The 21,341-nt window shown below is 47.1% G+C and overlaps 1 protein-coding gene across 5 annotated transcripts in view; it reads left to right on the top strand.

Moving 5' to 3' along the window:
- LOC149349130 (solute carrier family 15 member 1-like) overlaps positions 1–21,341 on the top strand; it is a 516,652-nt gene that overhangs the window by 483,094 nt on the left and 12,217 nt on the right. Inside the window, exon 19 of one of the 5 annotated variants that reach the window (XM_089578079.1) lies at positions 13,895–14,092. The exons of the other annotated variants lie outside the window; for them this stretch is intronic. Within the exon in view, the coding sequence (XP_089434205.1) occupies positions 13,895–14,050 (156 nt within the window). The 3' untranslated portion in view covers positions 14,051–14,092. Of the gene's footprint in view, positions 1–13,894; positions 14,093–21,341 lie in introns of those variants that run through there. 5 annotated transcript variants of the gene reach the window in all.

Genomic DNA, 21,341 nt, shown 5'->3' with positions numbered 1-21,341 from the left:
AGCTGTTATTTACTTTAAACTGCTCCATGTTTAACTGTATTTTACTGGTACTGGCACATTTTCCTCAGAACGCACCCCGTCAAAATAACTTGACTGTGGATTCAGATCAGATTGCGTTCATTTCTCGAAGTAGGGCTTCAGCAACCGTCGAGATAGGAAAGACGGCTTGAAGGAAACATTCGAATAAGTGACATGAACCTTGTACTACACAATGCCCGCAGAAAAAAAATGGCGCGGTGCAACCTTGGCTTGCCATCATACCGTTTCATCTCGACGGCTTGCCCAAGTTTCCAGAAATACGCTGGCGCTCCCTCGCGGCCGTAGCGAATTCCACCTCTCACCACCCGCTTGTTCTCTTGGCAGTGCTCTTGTTGAGAATGTTCCTCCTGGCTACGCGTGCCTGGTTTGGGATCATGGTCAATGGAAAATCCGATCTGCTCATGAAATTGCCTTGCGAGTAACTGAGGGGGCGAAATTGAGACCACGATTAAGACCGTAAAGAAGCAAACCAGTGCTCTAGAGATTAATATTGCCAGAAATTTTTGTGGTGTTTGTTCATTCTTCAAAGCTGCTGCCACGCCGCTTTATTACTTTGTTTGTGGTGCAGGACGTGACCAGATTTATCTCGATTGATCGCATCTGAGCCGATTCTACGCTGCTCCAGAACGTGTGGTAACTTTGCACGCCGTATCTCAAAGGTTCGCTATCATCTTTAAATTGAGCGCGGCCGAGAGCAGTGTGCATTCTCTTCGCCGGCCGCCGAGTGATTTAGTCCATTGTGGGCGCAAGTCGGCCCGAATAAAGAGGCTTGTTTAGAAGCCATTTTCGCTGCCTTCCTGCTCTCCGGAGTGCGGTCCCCGCTACGTGACATCTGGTGGAGGTGCTACACCGTGGACCTGCACTGCTACCGAAGATGGAGGGCGATGCTGCATCACCACCACTCGGTTTTCAACAGCCACGTGATGCACCTGTATTCAGTGGTCTACACAAGGAGGACACCGAAGAATGGTTAGACCAGTTTCAGCGTGTGGCGACATCTAACCGATGGGACGACCAAGCAAAGATACTGTACGTCTTGTTCGTCGTGAATGACCCTGCTAAAACATAGTACGAGAATCAGAAGGATTCTCTGCGAATGTGGAAGAAATTTAGAAAAAAACTCGTGAAAATATTCACAAGCTTTGTGCGCAAAGAGGAGGAGGCCGAATTACTTCTCGAGACGCGCATCCAACAGCAGTACTTCGAAGAGATGCGCCGTCTGTTCCGACGCGCTGACCCTCTCATGACAGAGGAGAAGAAGGTGCGCTTCGTGAGAAAGGTGTCAGGGAAGAATTTTTTGCCGAATTAATTCGCAACCCACCCAAACCTGTTGCCGAGTTCACAAATGAAGTGTCTACGATCGAGACGACCTTTGACACTAGGGCTCGGTAGTACGAGCGGACACCACCATTCTCTCCATGGGCCATGCGGACACCTCAACGACCATCAATGACAGCCTACGGAACATCATCCTTGAGATCGGCCGCGAAGAGCTACGACGACTGCTGCCATCTTCCCCACAGCCGCAAGCAGCAACTCTCATGGATGTGGCACAGGAAGAAGCGCAACCGGCACTTGGCACTCCGACCCCGACGACCACAGAACCCCAGGCAACGACATACGCTGCCGCAGTACGCAGTCCTGGGCCCCGACGAGACCCTACAAATCCTCTTCGACGGGAACTAGCTCTAAAAGAACGACACCGCCACGCCAATAAAGGAACGACGATTGTTTTCGACAAAATATCTGACGTTTGTGACGCTTTCACCCTCTTTGATCGAGCCCCAGAAGATTCATCTGAAGAAGATGAAAAGCACGTCTTCAACGTAAACCCAGCCAATCCCCGGAACAAACAAGACCATATCGGCAATTTGCTTCAAAGATACAGTGGGTACTTCTCGTCATCACCGAAGGTCTGGCAGACGCCGATTGCCAAGCATCGCACTGCAACCGCCCAGCACTCCCGATCTCTCCGCCAAAGCACCTACCGTGTGTAGCCGCGAGAACGACACGCTATCGGCGAAGAATTGGGAGAAGTGCTTGGCGGCGATGTCATCCAGACATCGAAGAGCACCTTGGCGGCACCGGTTGTTCTAGTGAGGAAGAAAGGCGGCGCACTTCGATTCTGTGTCGGTAACCGTCGCTTGAACAACAGAAAGAAGGACATCAACGCCTTCCCCCGCATTGACGACAGACTGGACCGGCTCTGCAACGCCAAGTATAAGTATTTTTTATCGATGGGCCCCAAGAACGGCTACTGACAAATTGAGGTCGATGCACGACATCGCGCGAAGACCGCACTGACCATTCCGGATGGCCTCTTCGAGTGCAATGTCATGCCATTTGGTCTCTGTTCCGCACCAGCGACGTTTCAGGGAGTGATGGATACAGTGCTGGCAGGACTGAAGTGGCAAATTTGTCTAGTATATTTAGATGACGTCATTGTCTTCGCCTCGTACTTTGAAGAGCACCTAAAAAGGCTTCGAACAGTGCTAGAGGCAATCAAGTCGTCCGGCCTAACACTGAAAGCGGATAAGTGCTGTTTTGCCTTTGAAAAGCTACTGTTTCTAAGCCACATCGTTAGCACGGAGCGAGTACGCCCAGACCCACAGAAAACTGCTGCTCTCGCGCTGTTTCCACCGCCGACCGATAAGAAAGTTGTGCGGAGATTGCTTAGACTGTGCGCGTATTACCGACGATTTGTCAAGAACTTTTCGCGAATCGCGGAGCAGACCAACGCCGGCTTATGCAGCGCGCGGTGGAGGCTGCGACATCCCAAGAGATCCCCGCCGACCTCCTCTAAGTCAGCGCAACCGGTCCTTGCACTGGTCCCCTGTTTTTGGGCGCAATAAAAGAGATCACCACCACCACCACCTCTGACCCCACAGAAAAAAGCAAACGTGCCATTTAAATTGAAAGCGCCGCAAACAGAAGCCTTTAAGGAACTTCAGTGCCGTTTACAGTCCCCACCGCTGCTCGCACGCTTTGATAAAAGCGCCCAGACTCAAATTCGTAGCAACGCAAGCAGCGTGGCCCTAGGCGCCGTCCTCTTTCGGAAAACCGACAGTCTTTAGAAGGTAGTCATATACGCTAGCCATTCGCTTTTAAAGGCCTGGGCTAACTATTCGATAGCTGAGAAGGACTTCCTTGCCACCATCTGGGCTACTTCGAAATTCCGCCAATACGTGAACGGACGACCGTTCGAGGTGGTTAGCCATCACCACGCACTATGTTGGCTTGCTTGTGTGAAGGACCCCTCCGGCCGCATCGCTCGATGGAGCCTGCGCCTCCAGGAGTTTGACGTCACCGTCGTTTACAGGCCAGGACGCAAGCACTCCGGCGCCGATTGCCTGCCACAAGGCCTTGCAGATGCACCGCCGCCGGACTACGATGAGCGCGCCTTCCAGGGACCGATCAGCTCCAGCTCATTTGTACAGCAGCAACGCATGAACCCCGACCTAAACGCCTCATCGAGTACTTAAAGGCAAATTTTCTTCACCCCCTCGCCTCGTTTAAGCGAGGATTTTCCTCGTTCTGTGTACAGAATGATGTCCTCGTGAAGAAAAACATCGACATGATGTTAAATAAACATGATTCTGATTCTGAAGTTCGCCTACCGCCTTGCTGAATCTGCTCATCTGCGCGCAGAACTTCTTCAGGTTTCACACGACGAGCCGAGATATCTCGGGTTTCCTCGCGCCCTTCGCCTCATTCAAGACAAGCACTACTGGCCCAGATTGTCTGCCGTTGTCACACATTATGTTAAAACACGCCGAGATTGTCAGCAGGATTTCTGAACCCTATTGAACCCCCTCAAGGCCCTTCCAGCAGTTCGACATGGACCTGCTCAGCCTTTTCCTGAAGTGAACTTGTGGTAATAAGAGGATCATTATAGCGACCGATCACCTGAGCCGCTACGCCGATGCAAAAGCCCTTCCGAACGGAACAGTAGCAGAAGTCGTCAAACTTTCTGTGGGGTGCATTCTTCTGCTACACGGCGCCCCCGATGCGCTCATCACAGACAGAGGAACATCATTCATGACGGAACTGACGCAAGCCATCCTGCGTTACAGCCAAACTAGCCACCGGAGGATAACAGCATACCATCCGCAGACCGACGGACTGATGGAACGTTGAACAAAACCATCGCTGATATGCTCTCCATGTACGTCAATAGCGAACACAAGACCTGGGCCGCCATTCTCCCTGATATTGTCTTTGCTTACAACACTGCAGTGCAGGAAACCACCCAGATGACGGCATTTAGTCTTGTCCATGGCAGGGAGGCCACGACCACGCTGGAGGCCATTCTGCTTTACGTTAGCGAAGATGGTAACGTCGACGTCGCCGCCTACCTTTAGTGCGCCGAAGCTCGAAGTCTTGCCCGATTACGGATCAAATACCAGCAGCGGACCGACGCCACACGCTACAAGCTACGAAGACGCAACGCATAATACAAGCAAGGAGACCGAGTCGGGATTGGGACGCCCATTCGCCGCCGAGGATTGAGTGAAGAACTTCTGTGCCGCTATTTCGGCCCGTACAAGGTACTTCGTCGGCTAGGTGAACTAGACTGCGAAGTCGTTCCTGAGGAAATGACTGCCTCCCAGCGACGCCGCGTACGACCAGAAGTTGCCCATGTCGTCCGTCTAAAGGCCTGTTAAGCGCGCTGAAGACTGTGTGTTTGCATTCTCAGTATTTGCTGTGCACGTGCGTTTTGTTTCTCGTCACCTTATTTGTTTTAAAGCATCGGAGCGATGTTTTAAAAATGCCGTAAATCTTTGTAGTGTTTGTTTTCTTAAAAGCTGCTGCCATGCCGCATTATAAATTTGTTTGTGATGCATGGCGCAAGCAGATTTATCTAGATTGACCGCATCAAGAGGCAGGCAAGTCTATGTCGTTCCAGAATGTTGTGGTAACTTTTCACGCCGTATCTCAAAGGTTGCCATCATTTTTAAATTGAGCCCGGCCGAGAGCGGCGGGCATTCTGCTCGACGACCGCCGAGCAAGCCTGTTGCTACGCCGCCGCCGAGTGATTCAGTCCATTGCGGTCTCAAGTCAGCCGAAATGAAAAGCTTTCTTTTGAAGCATTTTCGCTGCCTTCCTCCTCTCCGGACTGCAACTACCACTACGTGACAATATAAAGAAAACTAGAGCAATGCAAAACAGCCTAAGAATGGAACGAGAGTTCAAGATAAGGAGCGAAGCGTTGTAAGTCGTTAGGAAATACATCTGCTTAGGCCGGATATTGACCGCAGACCCGGTCACGAGAGTGAGATGACTAGGAAAGAATACGAAGGGGGTGGAGTGCATGTGGCAAACAGTCCGAAGTCTTGAATGGCAGGCTAGGAGTATCCCCTAAAGGACAGATTCTAAAAGTTGCATCTTGCCAGTACTCGCCTGTGGGGCGAACATTAGACGCTCACGTACGGGCTCGAGGGTAAATGCGCAAAAAAAGACATGCAAAGAGAAGGGGTGGATGAGACCGCGGGGTTCTAAGAAGAGGCCAACAATCGGGCTGATTATTATGTCCCCCAGCGCCAGCCCCAATCGTAGCGGCGGACGAGAAGCGTGCCCTTGCACACTCCCTCTCATGCCACCTTTTCGGAATCCCTTGTAATTGAATTGTAATTGTAATTGTATTGTGATAATAATTAAGGAGCGCAACGGAGTTCCGCCTCAGAGGAGTTGTCGCTGTGTCACACGCCCTATAAAGAGCTTTTGAGGGAGTCCTCGAGGGCTCATTAGGCACGCTGATCATTCGGTACAAACACATTGAAGAGTGACGTTCAAAACAATTGAAATTGTTTCGATATTTCTTTTTCTTCACAAAATAGAACGGGAACGTAAAAAAATTGCGTTTCCAAAAAGCGACATATATTTTCTCAGCACAGCGCTTTTGTGTGTTATGCTAGACACCATGTCCGGCGTTGTGGAATGCGTGTGCGATAGACTAAGACTGAATTTTGCGCTCTGACTCTTCTCAATCGCAGGTCGTGCGGGTTGCGCGAATGCGTCGTCCATACTATTTTCAGAAAGTGGCGATGGCAATCCAACAGTCGCGAACAGCGAAAAGTATCAGGAAACAAACAGTCGATTAAGGCGAAAGCCTTTAATGCCTCGTCGTTGTCGACAGAAGGTTGTCAGAAGAGGTGTCACGCTTTTTCTAGCCAGACCAGAAACGAAATCTTTGTGCATGATGGGATTCGAACCACCGTCCTTCCGTTCCGCAGCCGAGCGTGTTAATGACTACTCTACTTCCTGCCAACGCGCATGTAGTTCTCCTTGTCTAGGACGCTGGAGAGTGCTTGCAGAAAGGCGTCGAATTAGACGGATGCCTCTCAAACGCCGTCCAGTGTGTGCAGCATTTAAAATTTACACACAATTGTGTACTTAACATCTTAAGCACACATCAGCGACATAAGCAGGAACACCGCGCTAATGGCTTTCGCCTCACCGCACTTCAGGTCAACAAAGTGTCCCCCTGAATGTTTGCGCTGACTCGAGCCCATAAGGAATTCAATGACTCGGCTGCAGCGACGGCAACAAGTCTGTGCGGCAGTCGTCGAACACAATGCCTACATCTCTCGGACGCTATCACTTTAAGCTATCAGTTCAAGACGCCAAAGCAGCTAAACAATCTCGAATAATCTGCAAGCAGGCGCGCGTGGTTGCCATCATTGGAAACAAGTGTGGCCGCATCAGCGTCAGAAAAAAAAAGATAAGAGCCAGGGGTCCAGAGCGCGAGCAAATAGTACAAGGACTGATGGCAATATACACGTGCGGAGTTCACATGGAAAGGTTGTAGTCAAGACAAGCCATCAAGCGTTTGGTTTATGAAATAAAAACTAGTAGAATTACTAGTCAGGATGAAGAAAAGCGTTATTTACTTACTTGGAAGTGGAGCACATTAGAGACTAGAGTACTCCCTTCACTCTTCGAGAAAGATGATCGATATCCTTTACCTAGGAACTTTTTTTACACTTCCTTCCCTTAAGGACTGCCGTGTGATACGATGCCCATCTCCCTCGATATAAAGACTACCTTGGTTGAAGGGAGTTCAGCCCTGCCTTTTTCAGTGTGGTATTAGAAAAAAACAGACTAAAAGGGTGGGAGAGGTTCCTCCGTTTCGGGGTTGACTTATTTACACAACCAGTAGTCCTTTTAAGAGCTAACTGCGAACTGTTCAACAGTTCTCCTTAAGATAACGGGTGAAACAGCTAGTCCCTGGGAGGAGCCGCTTCAATAAAGAATGCAAACTAACCGCGATTTCGGGAGCGAATAAGAGCAGGGTAATTTTCGACAGCACTGATCACGCATACCTCAGTAGAGAAAACAGAATGAACAAACATCAATATAAGAACGTTACAAGAGTCGAAAACTGAGCTAGTCGGGTCATACTTCTGGGTGGGTACAGCAAGAAGAAGAAAACGCGGACGCAGAAAGAAACACACAGAACGAGGACGAAGCTGACTGTCAACTAAAAATTTATTGAAAAACCCGCGCTTTTTGTTTCCTTGTCGAAATTATCTTGCTTTTCATTCCCGTGGGGTTCATTCCAGAAAGAAATTTCTTTTCTTGAGTAAACTATTGATGGTGTGCTAACGCACTGCTGTCCTGTTTCCCGTATCGGCCAAGCTTCAAGGATTTCACATGTTACTTGGTCTGCAGACCTTTCCATGACTTGCACTTCATGCAACTTGGGCTCGCATTTGCGCGCTTCTTTCTTCTTTTTGCCTTTTTTGTTTATTTTACAATCTCTGCAATGCAGGGCTAGATTGCTGCTTGGGGCGCCTGAAAGAGATGATGCATGCTCTTTTATCCTATCATTCAGGCACCTTCCCGTCTGCCCTATATATTGTTTGCCATAGGCCTGAGGGATAGCATAAACCATGCCTTTAACACACTCGCTGTATCTTGTTCGGTGTGCAATCTGGCATTGCTGCTTCTTTTGCCTGAGAATTCGAGCACACATGCTAATTGCTTTGTTCGGTGCAGAGCATTCAACCCGGACATTGTGCCTCTTGACAACCTTCATCAGGTTGTGGGTCAATCTATGAACGTACGGAACTACTGCCAATTTTTCTCTTGCGTTTGCTTCTACAGGTCCAGGTTTTCTTCCTTGCACTCCTTGTACTTTTAGCAACAAGCCTTCGGCTACGCTGCTAAGCATCGAAACGGGGTAGTCCGCATTCTTTAGCCTATCTGTTTGTCGCTGAAAACTTTTTTCCATCTGATGCTCACACGATTTCTTCATAGCTTACAAAAGCGTAGCACTAGATATTGCCCTTTTAACGGTCTTTGAATGGCTTGACGCAAAAGGGAGAAACTGTTTTTTCGCCCTAGGCTCGTACCCCGAATATAGGTGTCCGGGTTGGAATTCAAGGCATATTTCCAGGAATTGCAGGGAATCTTGTGCTGGAAGCTCGTAAGTGAATTTCAACTCAGGGCAAGTAGTGCGAAAGGTCTCCAGTACGCTATCCTTGAGTCGCTCAAAGTCTGTTGAATCCTCTGTTCTGCAAAGCACCTAATATCATCCACGTATCGAAAGATCCGTGTGATGCGATTTTTTTTCATAGATTCTTGTACTCTCTTGTCGCATGCTGCCATGTACAGGTCGTTGGGGAGTGGTGGTACTTTAGAGCCGATGCTGACCCCTTTTTTGGACGAACAGGAAATCCTCATGAGCAACAATTGTAGAGCCCAGATTGGCGCTCAGCAGCTCTAGGAAACCGTCCACCTACACTCCAGCCGAGTTTTGAAATGAAAGGACTCCCTGCTCTTCAATGGTTTCTCTAAGTATGGTGATCAGTTTCTTGGGCGGAATTGAATAATACATTTCTTCTATGTCAATCCAGAACCCGTACAGTTCGTAACATATAAATACCAGCGCAAACCAGCAAGACACACGACAAAGAACAAGGACACACAAGCGCTGACTTCCAAGTGACGTTTAATGGGTGAAAAATGTGCTTAAATACTGATTACAAACAACAAAAAGAAAAAGAAAATATCTTTGCTTGTCACTTCATCAAGAAGAGCAACTCCGCATCTGACAAGGCGATTGAAGGCGCGCTGACACAATTATCTTGCAGCCCGGCTATCTCGGCAGCCTCCTTGATCTCCCGCACTATCTTGTCCGAGTGCCTGCTCATTACCGAACAGCTGGCCAAGTCCGGAGTGCACTGCTCTTCTTTCCCTGTAGTTCGGTCTTTGATGATGCATTTCCACCAGTGCAGCGCCAGATTGCGTGTACCTGTCTCGAATGTCTGAAAGAACATCGGTACACGACATCACCTTCACCTTTGGTAAATCTTGCTTTGCTCTAGCTGGTTCATCTTTGAAGGTATAATGTAAAATGACAAGACGAAGGTTGGTTGGTTGGTTAATGGGGTTTAACGTCCCAAAGCGACTAAGGCTATGAGAGACGCCGTAGTGGAGGGCTCCGGAAATTTCGACCACCTGGGGTTCTTTAACGTGCACTGACATCGCACAGTACACGGGCCTCAAGAATTTCTCCTCCAAAGAAATTCGACCGCCGCGGCCGGGATCGAACCCGCGTCTTTCGGGCCAGCAGCAGCCGAGCACCGTGAGCACTGGACCACCGCGGCGGCCTAACAAGACGAAGGAGGACAAAAGTACAATGCACGGAAGGACTGGCGCCACTCGCAACTGATTTTATTTTAATGCTGGCGTATTAAATCAAGTCAGCAATCAAGATACTACACACAAATGATACGGAGCAATTCATCGAGCGAAATCTTTGCCAGTCCAGCAGGAGCAACACATTCACAACCAAACAAAGTGTCTGTCTAGGCTAAACTCGCAAACCAAACAAAAGACCAATGAAACGCTTGAGGGTCAGTAAGTGAAGCAATGGACTGTGAAAAGATGCGGTCAATGACCAATAAATAACACGTAAAAACACATGGAAAGGAAGAATGAAGGCCAGCACCTGCGTCAGGGCGAAAACCTCGATTCAAATATGAAAAAAGTGACCGCGTGAAAAAATACCATGTTGCCGACAGAGATGAAAAAAGCCACTGTGTGAAAAAATTATTCCATGTGACCCACAGTGGCACGGAAAACCATGTTAACGGAAATTAGCCCCAAAGAACAGCATCTGCGTCAGATCGAAACAAAGCTGAAAATGAATTCCATAAGAAACACTATAACATCGCCAATAGTTAAAAGAAAGTGAATCATAAAACATACGGTTGCACGGGCGAAAACGAAAAGCAAAGCGAAGCCGCAACCAAACTGAGCCCTAAACGAAGGTTCCTAAAAAGGCGGTCTCCGCGTCACTGAGCGCAATGAATGCCTTTGTTTCCCTCCTTCATGATAAAGTAGGCTTCCACAAACTTCCCAGCTTCAAAAATTTTGTTTTTTGCAATTAGGGACTGCAATTGATGCAATTTCCACTATTTCCAACAAGAAAACTCCCTTCATTAATAACCTTAATAAACTTTATTAAGCGAACATTTCCACAGAGCGATAGATGATAGGCCTGCCAAAGCCGCAGCGGGCCAGAAGGGCAGGCAGCGGCAACAAAGTGGAGTACCGCGAACACCACAGTTTGTGTTGAAGCATTTACAAGAAAATGACAGACAGCTATGAGGAGAGAAATTATACAAACAAAACAAACTACTTACGCTGAAATGTAATGTGAGGTAGCAATCCTAATACAGAGCAGCCAAGCAGTGTGGTAACGATATAATACATAAAAACAGTCAATATTGGTGAGCAAAAGTAAGCAATAACATTGGGGATCGAAACGGAAATGGAACAGAAATATTCATCCATCCGCAGGTTACAGGATATCAAAACCACAAATTTCCTCTGTGCATTGTTGCTCAGGTTACGGTAGTGCTCGCTTGCACGGTCATTGAAACGACGGCCCGTTTGCACAAAGTGGTCGAGTCCACAGACTAGAGAGATCTGATTCAGAACATGTGTCCTGCATTCGGTGAACTTTTTTAGACGTGACATTGTACAAGCCGGCCCTTCCTCACGGTCCACGGCACAAAGCTTGGACGGCTTGCAAGGCGCCGAGAAAAGGACCCCAATATTGTGCCTGCTCGCCACTTTATGCTGTGCACCACGTCGTGAATGAACGGTATTACCACTACAGAGTTGCGTGATACCGGCTCCCTGATAAGAGGAGGTTGCTTGAGTTTCTGAAGCAGCGTTTCGCAAACAGCTGAAATCAGACATGGCGGGCAGCCCGCCGGTTGTAGCTGTTGCAACTGAGCGCGAAAACTTCTTGACACTAAATGAGGACATGACTTGAACAGGACATGAAACATAGTGTAGATAGACACTATGTTTGGTTATGAATTTTTCTGCTGCAGTTGGCCTGGTAAAGTACTCCCTCGATGAACTGCTCCCTATGCTTCGCGTGGGGTATCTTGATTACGGATTTGATTTACTACGCCAGAAATGATTCCTCGAGTTGGTGGTAGATTGTTTTGATATTTCTTTATGTATTTTTTTAATCGGCTTGGTTGTGCTGCAGTAGGCAGCTTCGGTGCGAAAATAAAATCAGTTGCGAGCGGCGCGGTCCTGTCCTGTGTGTTCTACTTTTCTCCTCGTTCGTCGCGCCGTTGTCATTGCATCTCAAAACGACTTTTTTATTGTGAAGCGAACGCGGATACGGTGAGTGCACCGCAGTAGATGGCGCAGAGAAGGAAATAAAAGACCTATATACGAAAAAAATACCTTATTTGGGTTCCGCTCGTAGTTTTCTCTAACATATTGCTCTTCAGAGGAAATTGTGCTGATTTCGTCTCATCTTTTTGCTACAAGTTGCGGTAAGGCTTAAAGCATACGAACAGCGATCTAAATCGCGTTTCAGTTCCAGACAAAAGTGTCGAACCCTGCATAGTTTGTGCCCTGTACTTCACAACTGCAAATCGTTCACATCTTTTTTTTTATTTAGATAAGGTGGAATTACCTGTAGCGACTAGGAGCTGAGCATTATGACCCGAGGAAAATAAAAACACACGCCCATGGTTGACTTGCTTTTTGTTACTGATCCCTACTGAAGCATTCCATGTCAGCCGTTCGTATGGAATTATTGGAATATGGAGTCCATAAAATATGAAAATATATTTGGAATTGTATATGTTTTTGCACGAAGTCATTAAGAATTCCACATAATTCCATACAATTTCTTTGCAGTGTACACGACGTGATCTAGAGTCAGTAAGATTCCATACCCGCCCTCTATACAGGGTGTTTCATCTAAGACTTTCTGCAATTTTTAAAAATAAGCTATTTGAATTAGATGCGCGCTTTTTCTGGCATAGCATTGTCAGTGGTGTAGTACATCATAATGCAGCTAAGACGTCCCAACTAGCAGGCTGGTTAACCAATATTTAATAGTTAACTTTTAAACTATTACCGTTGGGCTCCTTAATTATTGAGAGGCATGTAGTCCACCGTAAGTAATACCCATATCAGTTTTTAGAATTTCGAGAACGCGGTTACCCTTGGCGCTGTGGCCCAACAAATTTCGCCTACATCGCGCCAAAATACATGCGGTTTGAGAAGCTTGCAGGCAAAGCAACCTCTCCAGTGAACCTAACTCGTCGAGATAGCCAAAATTTGTTGGGCCACAGAGCCGAGGTTAATCGCGTTCTCGAAATTCTAAAAACGGATATCGACATTACTTACCGTGGGCTACTTGCCTCTCAAGAATTAAGGAGCCCAACGGTAATAGTTTAAAAGTTAACTATTAAATATTGGTTAACAAGCCTGCTAGTTAGCACGTCTTAGCTGCATTATGATGTACTACACCACTGACAATGCTATGGCAGAAAAAGCGCGCATGTAATTCAAATAGCTTATTTTTAAAAATTGCAGAAAATCTTAGGTGAAACACCCTGTATACTCAATATCGCCTGTAAATGCTCCATACTGGACTCCATATAATCCTTATGGTAGCATATGTACAGTCTTTGTCAAAAGTAACCAGGCTCCATGGTTTGGTTCTCATTCGTATAACAGAGCCCTCTAGGCTTCCCTAAAGATAAAAAAGTTGTTTGAAGGTGAGAACAGGGGTTCTTACCATACAGAGATTTAGAGCTTGAGGGCTGGCATAATAGTTTTAATATACGACTGAGAAGAAAAACGTGCAGCCTGGTTACTTTTGACAAAGACTGTACTTGTGGGAATCGTCATTGCGAAACTTTCAGTATGAATGGACAGCAGCGTCATGTATTTCACTGTTTGCCACTCACCGTCTCGATAAGTGTTGCCGATGCTTCCCCAGCATAACATCGTAAACATACGGCAACAAAATTAAAATTACGTACACTTGCTGAGCGTTAACTCTTACAAATCACATTCGACACGTATTCAGGCATGTAGGACATGTTTATGCGCTTTCTCAATGGCCTTTGCTTGGGTTTCACGAAGCCTTTATGTCATTAAGAAGAGTCTATCCGGTTCGGCACGGACAGCAGCGGTGCTCTAGCTCACTGGCCTTAAACGACATCTGACACTTGGAAAAATCGAATACTATTGAAGTTGAGTTCTTCTCGTGCAATTTTCGTGTGCTGCTAAGCTAGTGTTCGTTGCCCGTTAGTCTGTTTCTCAGCAGTTCGTTAAGTTTGCGCACGGCACACATTTGTGGCAAGAGGCGTGCCGTGTACAAACTTAGGGAGTAACGGCGACTTTTGAAGACTAAAGTTGTCTCCACAGGTTAGTATTTTCTTAGAGTGCACGCGGGACAGGGATGTTCACTCTCGCACAGACCTCTAAATTTAACACTGCTCGGAGCCTGCACAGTTGTTGGCAGCAAAGTGCAGAATTTTGCGTGGCAGTGAAGTGCGACCGTTCACTTCTTCTGCAGTCCTCCGAGTCGTTCATGTACAGCGGCTTGATGGCCTTGGACATGGTGGTGTTTGGCATCATGGCCTGCTTCTACAAGTACATCGAGCCTGGTACCGCGCCGCCGCCTATCGTCGAGAAACCGCCGCTGGCCTCGGAAGGTGACACTAAGATGTAGCCGCGTGTTCATGTGCCAATAAACTGCCCACGAACTTTGTCAGTGGTCTGCTATACTTCGGAGGCGAGCGCTGCCTGTTCTGCCAAGGCTTAACAGTCTCCTGCAGACTATGTGCTTTGCACAGTTTTTCAATAGAAGTTCCTCGGTAAGCATCAACACTGGTGATGAACACACACGCGCAACTCTCAAGGTGGCCCTTCAAAGGCTTAGCACCCGACTTCCCAGCAAAGGAAACCGAAGATGGCGTATAATAACAGCGTCGCGTCTGGCCACCACGTACATTCGAATGCCGGACGAAAGCCACCCGGTCTCCTTACAGAACAGTTCATCGTAAACGCCTATATTGCACGCCTAACGCAGGAGGCGCCGTATCCCTTAGCCACGCTTGGTTCCGAGTTTTGTTTTCTTGTTGGCGATGTCCTGTTTCACTTTCCGCCTTTTTCTGCCCTGCTGACCCAGCAACATATTAAGCAGGTGCGAGTCTCACTCAGCTGACCTTTGGTCACACCTCTCAGCTCTTGTGCACTCCGTCCAAAAATGGCCCTCTTAAGGCCGCCGACTTCCGGGAGCTTAAAGAACGGCTATTCGGTAATGGACCGTGCGTTCGAAGAAAAAGGGCGTACGCGCCGAAGAACCGCGAAGTGGTGCTTCGCATCGTCTGCCACTTCGTTGTGATGCGGAATTATTCCTCAGCATTCACCATCTACGGTCGAACAGGAATCGTACTTCTAGGCAGGTAAGTTGCTTTTTAATTATGTGTTCAAAATCTCTGAATAACCGTCATCGTCAGCTTGGCAACGCCCACTGCATGGCAAGGGCCTATCCCATAACTCCCCACTTACCCACGTCCTGTGCCAGCTGCGGCCACCCTATCCGCGCAAACTTCTTAATCTCATTCACCCGCCCCCTGATACGCTTGCCAGCTGGGTATATGAACCTAGAGCCAACAAGCATTTGCCCTACAATTCCGCACACCTGAAGCTTGTCAAGAGAAGTAATATGCTTTTGATCTTGTCCGATGCTCTCGACAAGTCATGCTGGCATCTAATTGAAGAAAGTACTGAAATGCAGGCGCACGGTTGGAGGCGGTGGGCTGTCCGAAACACGTGATAGACCCTGAAAGCCTGCATCGCCTTAAGAAAGAAGCGTCATGCTTGAGCGAGGAACAAAGAGCTGAGGTCAGGAGAAAGAAGTAAGCAAAGGGCAGGAGAAGGTAGTGGTGATACCCTGCATGCATAAAGTTCAGTAAGGCATGTTGACGGGCTAGTTGGTTATTCATCTTGAAACTTGGGAAAAAAAAAAACCTTTAGGCGCCTGTCCGTTGTCTCCTCGTCTCTTTTTGTGTCGTGAAAGTCATTTGCGCCTAAGGGGTTTTTTTCCCAAGTTTCAAGATGCATGCATAAAGTGTCGCACAATCTCTAGCAGGTGGGCCAGCGGTCACACGTGAAAGTTGTGTTCACGGCAGCTGAAAGATTGCCGAGTTTGTGCAGGATGAGTTGCCCGGTCAAAAAGCGAAACCCAGGCAAACAATGAAGACGCATGTCTCTTGTCTTCAGGGAGTGGTCCACAAAATTCCAGTGTCATGTGGTAAGTTCTCCGTCGGGCAGAATGTACGCCGGCGGGCATTTGGCGATATATTGCAAAGCGGGTGACAATTACCCACCTAGCCGACCACTAATCAGGGTGCAGTTGATCCGTATTATCACTAGGACCAGCCAGCAAGAGAGACCGTTGAAGCTCCCGAGATTGTGTGAACTGGAAATGGATGTGTCAGCGGGCCGTGAGATTGCTTTATCTAGGAAGTTTTGTCTCGAACGGGTGGTGCTGGCACGGGTTGTGTGTTCTGATGAGGCTGTCAGCGTTCTCTTACCTCTGCCTTTATCGGACATGCATTTATATTGTCACGAAACTAAGGGCTAAGACACCGTCACTGCTAACGTTCCTAGAAAAGCTCCCAGGGCGCGTGTGCACAACCACAACCTGCTTCTCGTTTGGTGCGACCTGGGTCCATCTGGTGGCGTTATTACCCCTTCCGGAAAAAAACAGAAAACCATTAGGACGCTACTAGCTAACTGGAGAGGGCAACAGAAGAACAAACGAAGGCGCATAATGACAGGAGGCAAACGGGTTCCGTGAGACAAAAAAAAAATGCGGACGCGCTATCCTGTAGGGCGTGAAATAGGGTTTCATAATTTAAACTCATAGTTTTTCAGCGCAACGGCACACGACCAAAGAAAAGAAGCAGGAAGAGAAGAAGGACAAACACAGCGCTGACTGTCAACTGCTTATTTAGGGACGCACACAAAGCTTAAATACACTCAGACCAGCGCAGGCGCACACCATGCAAGCTAAACAGAAAAAAAAAATCTCGTTTCACATCTTTATCGCTAAAAATTTGATAGGAACATCTTTTCTGCAGCATACAGAAGAACTTAAGTATCGCTGACACATTCTGACCCTGCTCTCTGAATATAATATGCCTCTGTCGTTTCACGGGTTATTTTTGATTTGCTTGTGCTCAGAATCCTCACTCCCGAAAACACCGGTGTACAATCCTTGCAAGTAGCGCAGTGCTCGATAAGGTTAGCACCTTCCCCATTCCTTAGGTCTCTTGCGTGCTCTCTGAGCCGGTCGTTGACGCAGCGCCCAGTTTGCCCGATGTACGATCTGCCACACGTCAAATGGATTTCGTACACAACGCCTGCGGCGCATTCCGCAAAGCGGTTCACGTGCCTCTTTTTACATCCAGGTTTTTTGTCTTCACCTGTGATGCGTCGGGCCAACTGGCCAAGCTTCCGAGCAGCTGGGAAGACCAACGGCACGTTGTGCCGGTTTGCCACCTTTTTGAGGCCATGGGATACTTTGTGCAAGTATGGCATCACTTCAGGCCTTACTTTAGCCTACGGAGGGATTATTGCCTCCTTGCCAGTTCGGGGCTTCAACTTCTTCAAAAGCGCTTCTGCAACAGCGACAACAACCTACCCAGGGAAACCGGCGGCCTCAAGACTAGCCAATTATTTCCCGAAACTATCTTGCATGTCATGTACACACGATTTTCGGAGCGCAGACTCTAAGCAGAGTTTAGCGATCCCTCTCGTCACAATTTTTGAATGGGATGAATTATAAAGCAGCAGCTCTTTTTGTGCTCTGGGCGAGTAAGACCAGCAAACATGCTTATTGGTGAACCTAATTCTTCAATCCAACAACTGCAGGCTGTCTTCAATCGTGAGTTCGTACGTGAAACTGAGCCCCCTGCCATGCTCTTCGAAGTCATGCAGTACACTCATATTTGTATCCTCACTGGGAATGGCGCAATGTTTGTTCAAAACAATTAAAAAATCGTCCACGTAACGAAACACTTTTGTAACACTTTCACTCTTAAAATGGTTAAAATGCCCCGCCGCGGTGGATTAGTGGTTACGGCGCTCGGCTGCTGACCCGAAAGACGCGGGTTCGATCCCGGCCGCGGCGGATGAATTTCTTTGGAGGAGAAATTCAAGAGGCCCGTGTACTGTGCGATGTCAGTGCACGTTAAAGAACCCCAGGTGGTCGAAATTTCTGGAATGCTTCACTACGGCGTCCCTCATAGCCTGAGTTGCTTCGGGACGTTAAACCCCAACAAACCGAACCAAAATGATTAAAATGATCATGCAAGTGGCGATCAATGCACGCTAAAAAGATATCACATAAAGCCGGGGCAACGCATGACCCAATACAAACCCCTTCTTTTGCAGATTAAACTCATTGTATTAGATTATAAAGAAAGAAAGAAAGAAACTTCAGTTTCTAGATATTCGTGTGAAGTTGGGCAGAGGTCATACTTGTTGGATGTACGCCCCTCGTGTTCAGAAGCAACTCCTGCCTTACGACTCTACTCATTCGAAGGTGATAAAAAGAGGCATAGTTAGTTTGTGTCTGGATTCGGCGCTTGAGAAATCGTGCGTCCATGAGATGCAGTCTAGCTTTGAGAACTAATTGGCTAGAATTTTGTCAGCGGGCTACCCCTTGTCGGTAGTGACTTCTGTTGCAGAAGCTTGCCTGAAAAAAGTTAAGGCACGCACAGCGAACTCCAAGAAGAAAGAGAGGAACATGAACCTGCGACCGGAAGTTGCCCCCTACCTACACAAGGTGTCGCATAACATGAAGAAGGTTGCGAACAGGTATGGGGTTCCGCTCGTTTTTTCAGCTCCGGAGAAGCTGTCAAAGCTGTGCCCTCGTATTTCCGGAAGCGAAACAAGGAGAAGCGTGTGTGGTAAAAAGCACACTACGCCCTATGTGCAATGCGCTTCTGAGGTGGTATACGAGGTGCCACTTTCATGTGGAAAAGTGTTCATCGGTCAAACGGGGCGATATATTAACGACCGGCTAGGGGAGCACCAAAGGAATTTAAAGAACAAAGAGAATGTGCACTTGGTTAGGCACTGCCAGTCATGCGTGGCATGTTCGCCACGTTTCGATAGTGTTCGAATCATCATCATCATCATTTATTATCCCTTAAGGGCCCTGGTTTGGGCATTACATAAGGGGGGGGGGACAAGAAAGTATGGCCATGGTCATATTTATACAGACAAAAAGAAACACAACGAGGCATGGTGATGTACGTGCATTTCTATGATCCGTGCATTTTGAAATATAGGGAAAACAAACGGACGAAAATTACACAGGCAGTTATGGTCCGCATACTTTTAACAAACAACAAAACAGTATATTCACACACAAAAAGGAAAAGCAATCGGGTACTGAACAAAAAAATGCAGTGTATTAGAGAAAAGTAAAGCACAAGAAAAATGAAATCCTATTGCTGCTCATCAGTTTATTTAGAAAAATGAGCGGATGTTAACTGCCTGAATTTTGAGTTGTCACGCTCATGGACAATAGTTTCGGGAAGTGAATTCCATTCATCAATAGCCAAGGGTAAGAATGATTTATTAAATGCATTTGTGGAACCAGTAATACGCTGCACGCTCAGGGAATTGAAGAGCCGACGGGACGTTCGTACAGGTGGTACCAGAAGGGAGGTTCGCAGGTCAGGGCGGTTGTAATATAGATTATGAAATAAACTCAGCCGTAATGTCTTCCTTCGATGAGTTAACGAGTCGAGATCAATGGATGATTTGATGGCACTAATGCTGATCCGTGTATCATATTTTGAGCAGATGAAGCGAGCTGCACGATTCTGGATGCTTTCTAGTAAGTCAATTGAGTTTTGTTGATGAGGGCTCCGTATTGCGCAGGCATATTCAAGTTTAGGTCTAATGTATACTTCATATGCGAGCTTACGAATGTTACTGGGGGATAAAGAGAGAGAACGCCTGATGAAGCCAAGTGTTTTAGATGTGTCCGCCACAAGTTTCGTGATATGCTCAGACCAGTTCAGTTTGTCTGTGATAATAACTCCCAGATATCGGTATGATTCTACACGTGAAATGATCATGGAGTTCAATGAGCATGAATAATCAAGGTTGGAGCGTTTTCGGGAGACTTGCATGGTCTTACATTTGGACACATTCAGTTTCATCAGCCAGGTGGCGCACCAGGCTTCTATTGTGTTGAGATCTTTCTGCAGGAGCAACTGGTCAGATGTATTAGTGATGCGACGATAAAGTACACAATCGTCAGCGAAAAGGCGGATTGTGGATGAAATGCCTGGAGGGAGGTCGTTTATAAAGACTAAAAATAAAAGTGGACCGAGGACAGAGCCTTGGGGTACGCCTGAAATGACATTGGAGTTTTTGGAGCGATGGTCGCCAATAACAGTGAACTGAGTGCGGTCTGAAAGGAAGGAGGAAATCCATGATAGTACCAAGGGGTCAAGAGAGAGGGATGAGAGTTTAAACATCAGACGTTGATGTGGGACACGGTCAAAGGCCTTAGAGAAATCCAGATAGATAATATCAGTTTGAAATGAAGAATCCAAATTGAGGTTAAGGTCCGTAGTAAATTCGTAAAGCTGGGTATCACACGAGAAACCAGAACGGAATCCATGCTGGTTGGCAAAGAAGAAGGGATTTTTGTCTAGATGAAGAGCAACCTGTGAGTATATGATATGTTCTAGCATTTTGCAAGCAATACATGTTAATGAAATAGGGCGATAGTTTGATGGATCAGAGCGATCACCTGACTTGAAAACCGGAACAACCCTACTTAACTTCCAGTCATTTGGAATCGAATTACTTGAAATTGATTGGCTAAAGATTATTTGTAATATCTGACATGAAATTTCTCTAGTGCCTTTTAGTATTTTGGTAGGTATCTCGTCAGGTCCAGGGGCACTACACGACTTCAAACTGTCGATAAGTTTACCTATGCCTTCGGCAGAAATGGAGATTGGGGGCATCTGGCTGAAATGAGAGCTGTTATGGTTGGGTACATGGAGGACGGGTCCATGACTGAAAACGGAAGAGAAGTAATTGTTCATAACATCTGCACAGCGATCTGCAGAGACGTGCGAGCCATCTTGCTCACGCAAGATAATACCCTGCGGCGAGTTATGGTTTGGCAACAGAATCTTCCAGAATTTCTGGGGGATATTTTTAATTATGTTTTGCAAATCATTATTAAAAAATTTCTTTTTAGAGCGTCTCAAAAGATTCGTATAATTACGGAGACATTCGAAGTATTTATCCCATTTTGAAACGGTGGCTGAATTTTTGGCTGCTCGGAAAAGACGCTTTTTCTTTTTTAATAATCTTCGAAGAGAATTGGAAAACCAATGCTTATCAGCATCTCCGCGTATGCACACAAGAGGCACATATGACTCCATCAGCGATAGCATTTTCTGCTTGTAAAGCAACCAGTTACTATTAACTGTTCGAGAGTGAGCAGAGTTACGGAATCCTAGGCAGAAGCAAGTACAAAACGGCACGTGAGCTCCTGGAGGCCTTTCACATGAAGGAAAAAGCAGATTGCTGCATTAGTGATGCATTCGTTTTTTTGTACGCTTCCGAATTCAACCTTTTTGCGGCAATATGATAAGATGTTATTTCTTGGCACGTTTTTGTTATGGTTTTCTTTCTGTAGTGCGCAGATGCGTGAGCCTTTTTAAGCTCGAAATCTTTTCGCAGTAAACTAGTTGTGAGTGCAGCGTTCGTCCGTGTTTTTTTGCGTGTTCCTTCTCTGTGTGTGTGTGCTTCTTCGCTGCAATATGAATCAAGAATGTCACCAACTTGCCCAAAATCGTGTTTTAATCAAGGGACAACATAGTTGTCAGGGTGCGGTTGGCGCGCTCGGTAAGACCGTTGGTCTGCGGGTGGTACGGTGGAGAGTGCCGGTAGTCTGATCCACAAAGCCG

The sequence above is a fragment of the Amblyomma mixtum genome, chromosome 3 (genome assembly GCF_055824585.1).
Source record: "Amblyomma mixtum isolate Tamu chromosome 3, ASM5582458v1, whole genome shotgun sequence".
Classification (NCBI taxonomy): Eukaryota; Metazoa; Arthropoda; class Arachnida; order Ixodida; family Ixodidae; genus Amblyomma; species Amblyomma mixtum.
This window is presented reverse-complemented; position numbering and strand designations above follow the sequence as displayed.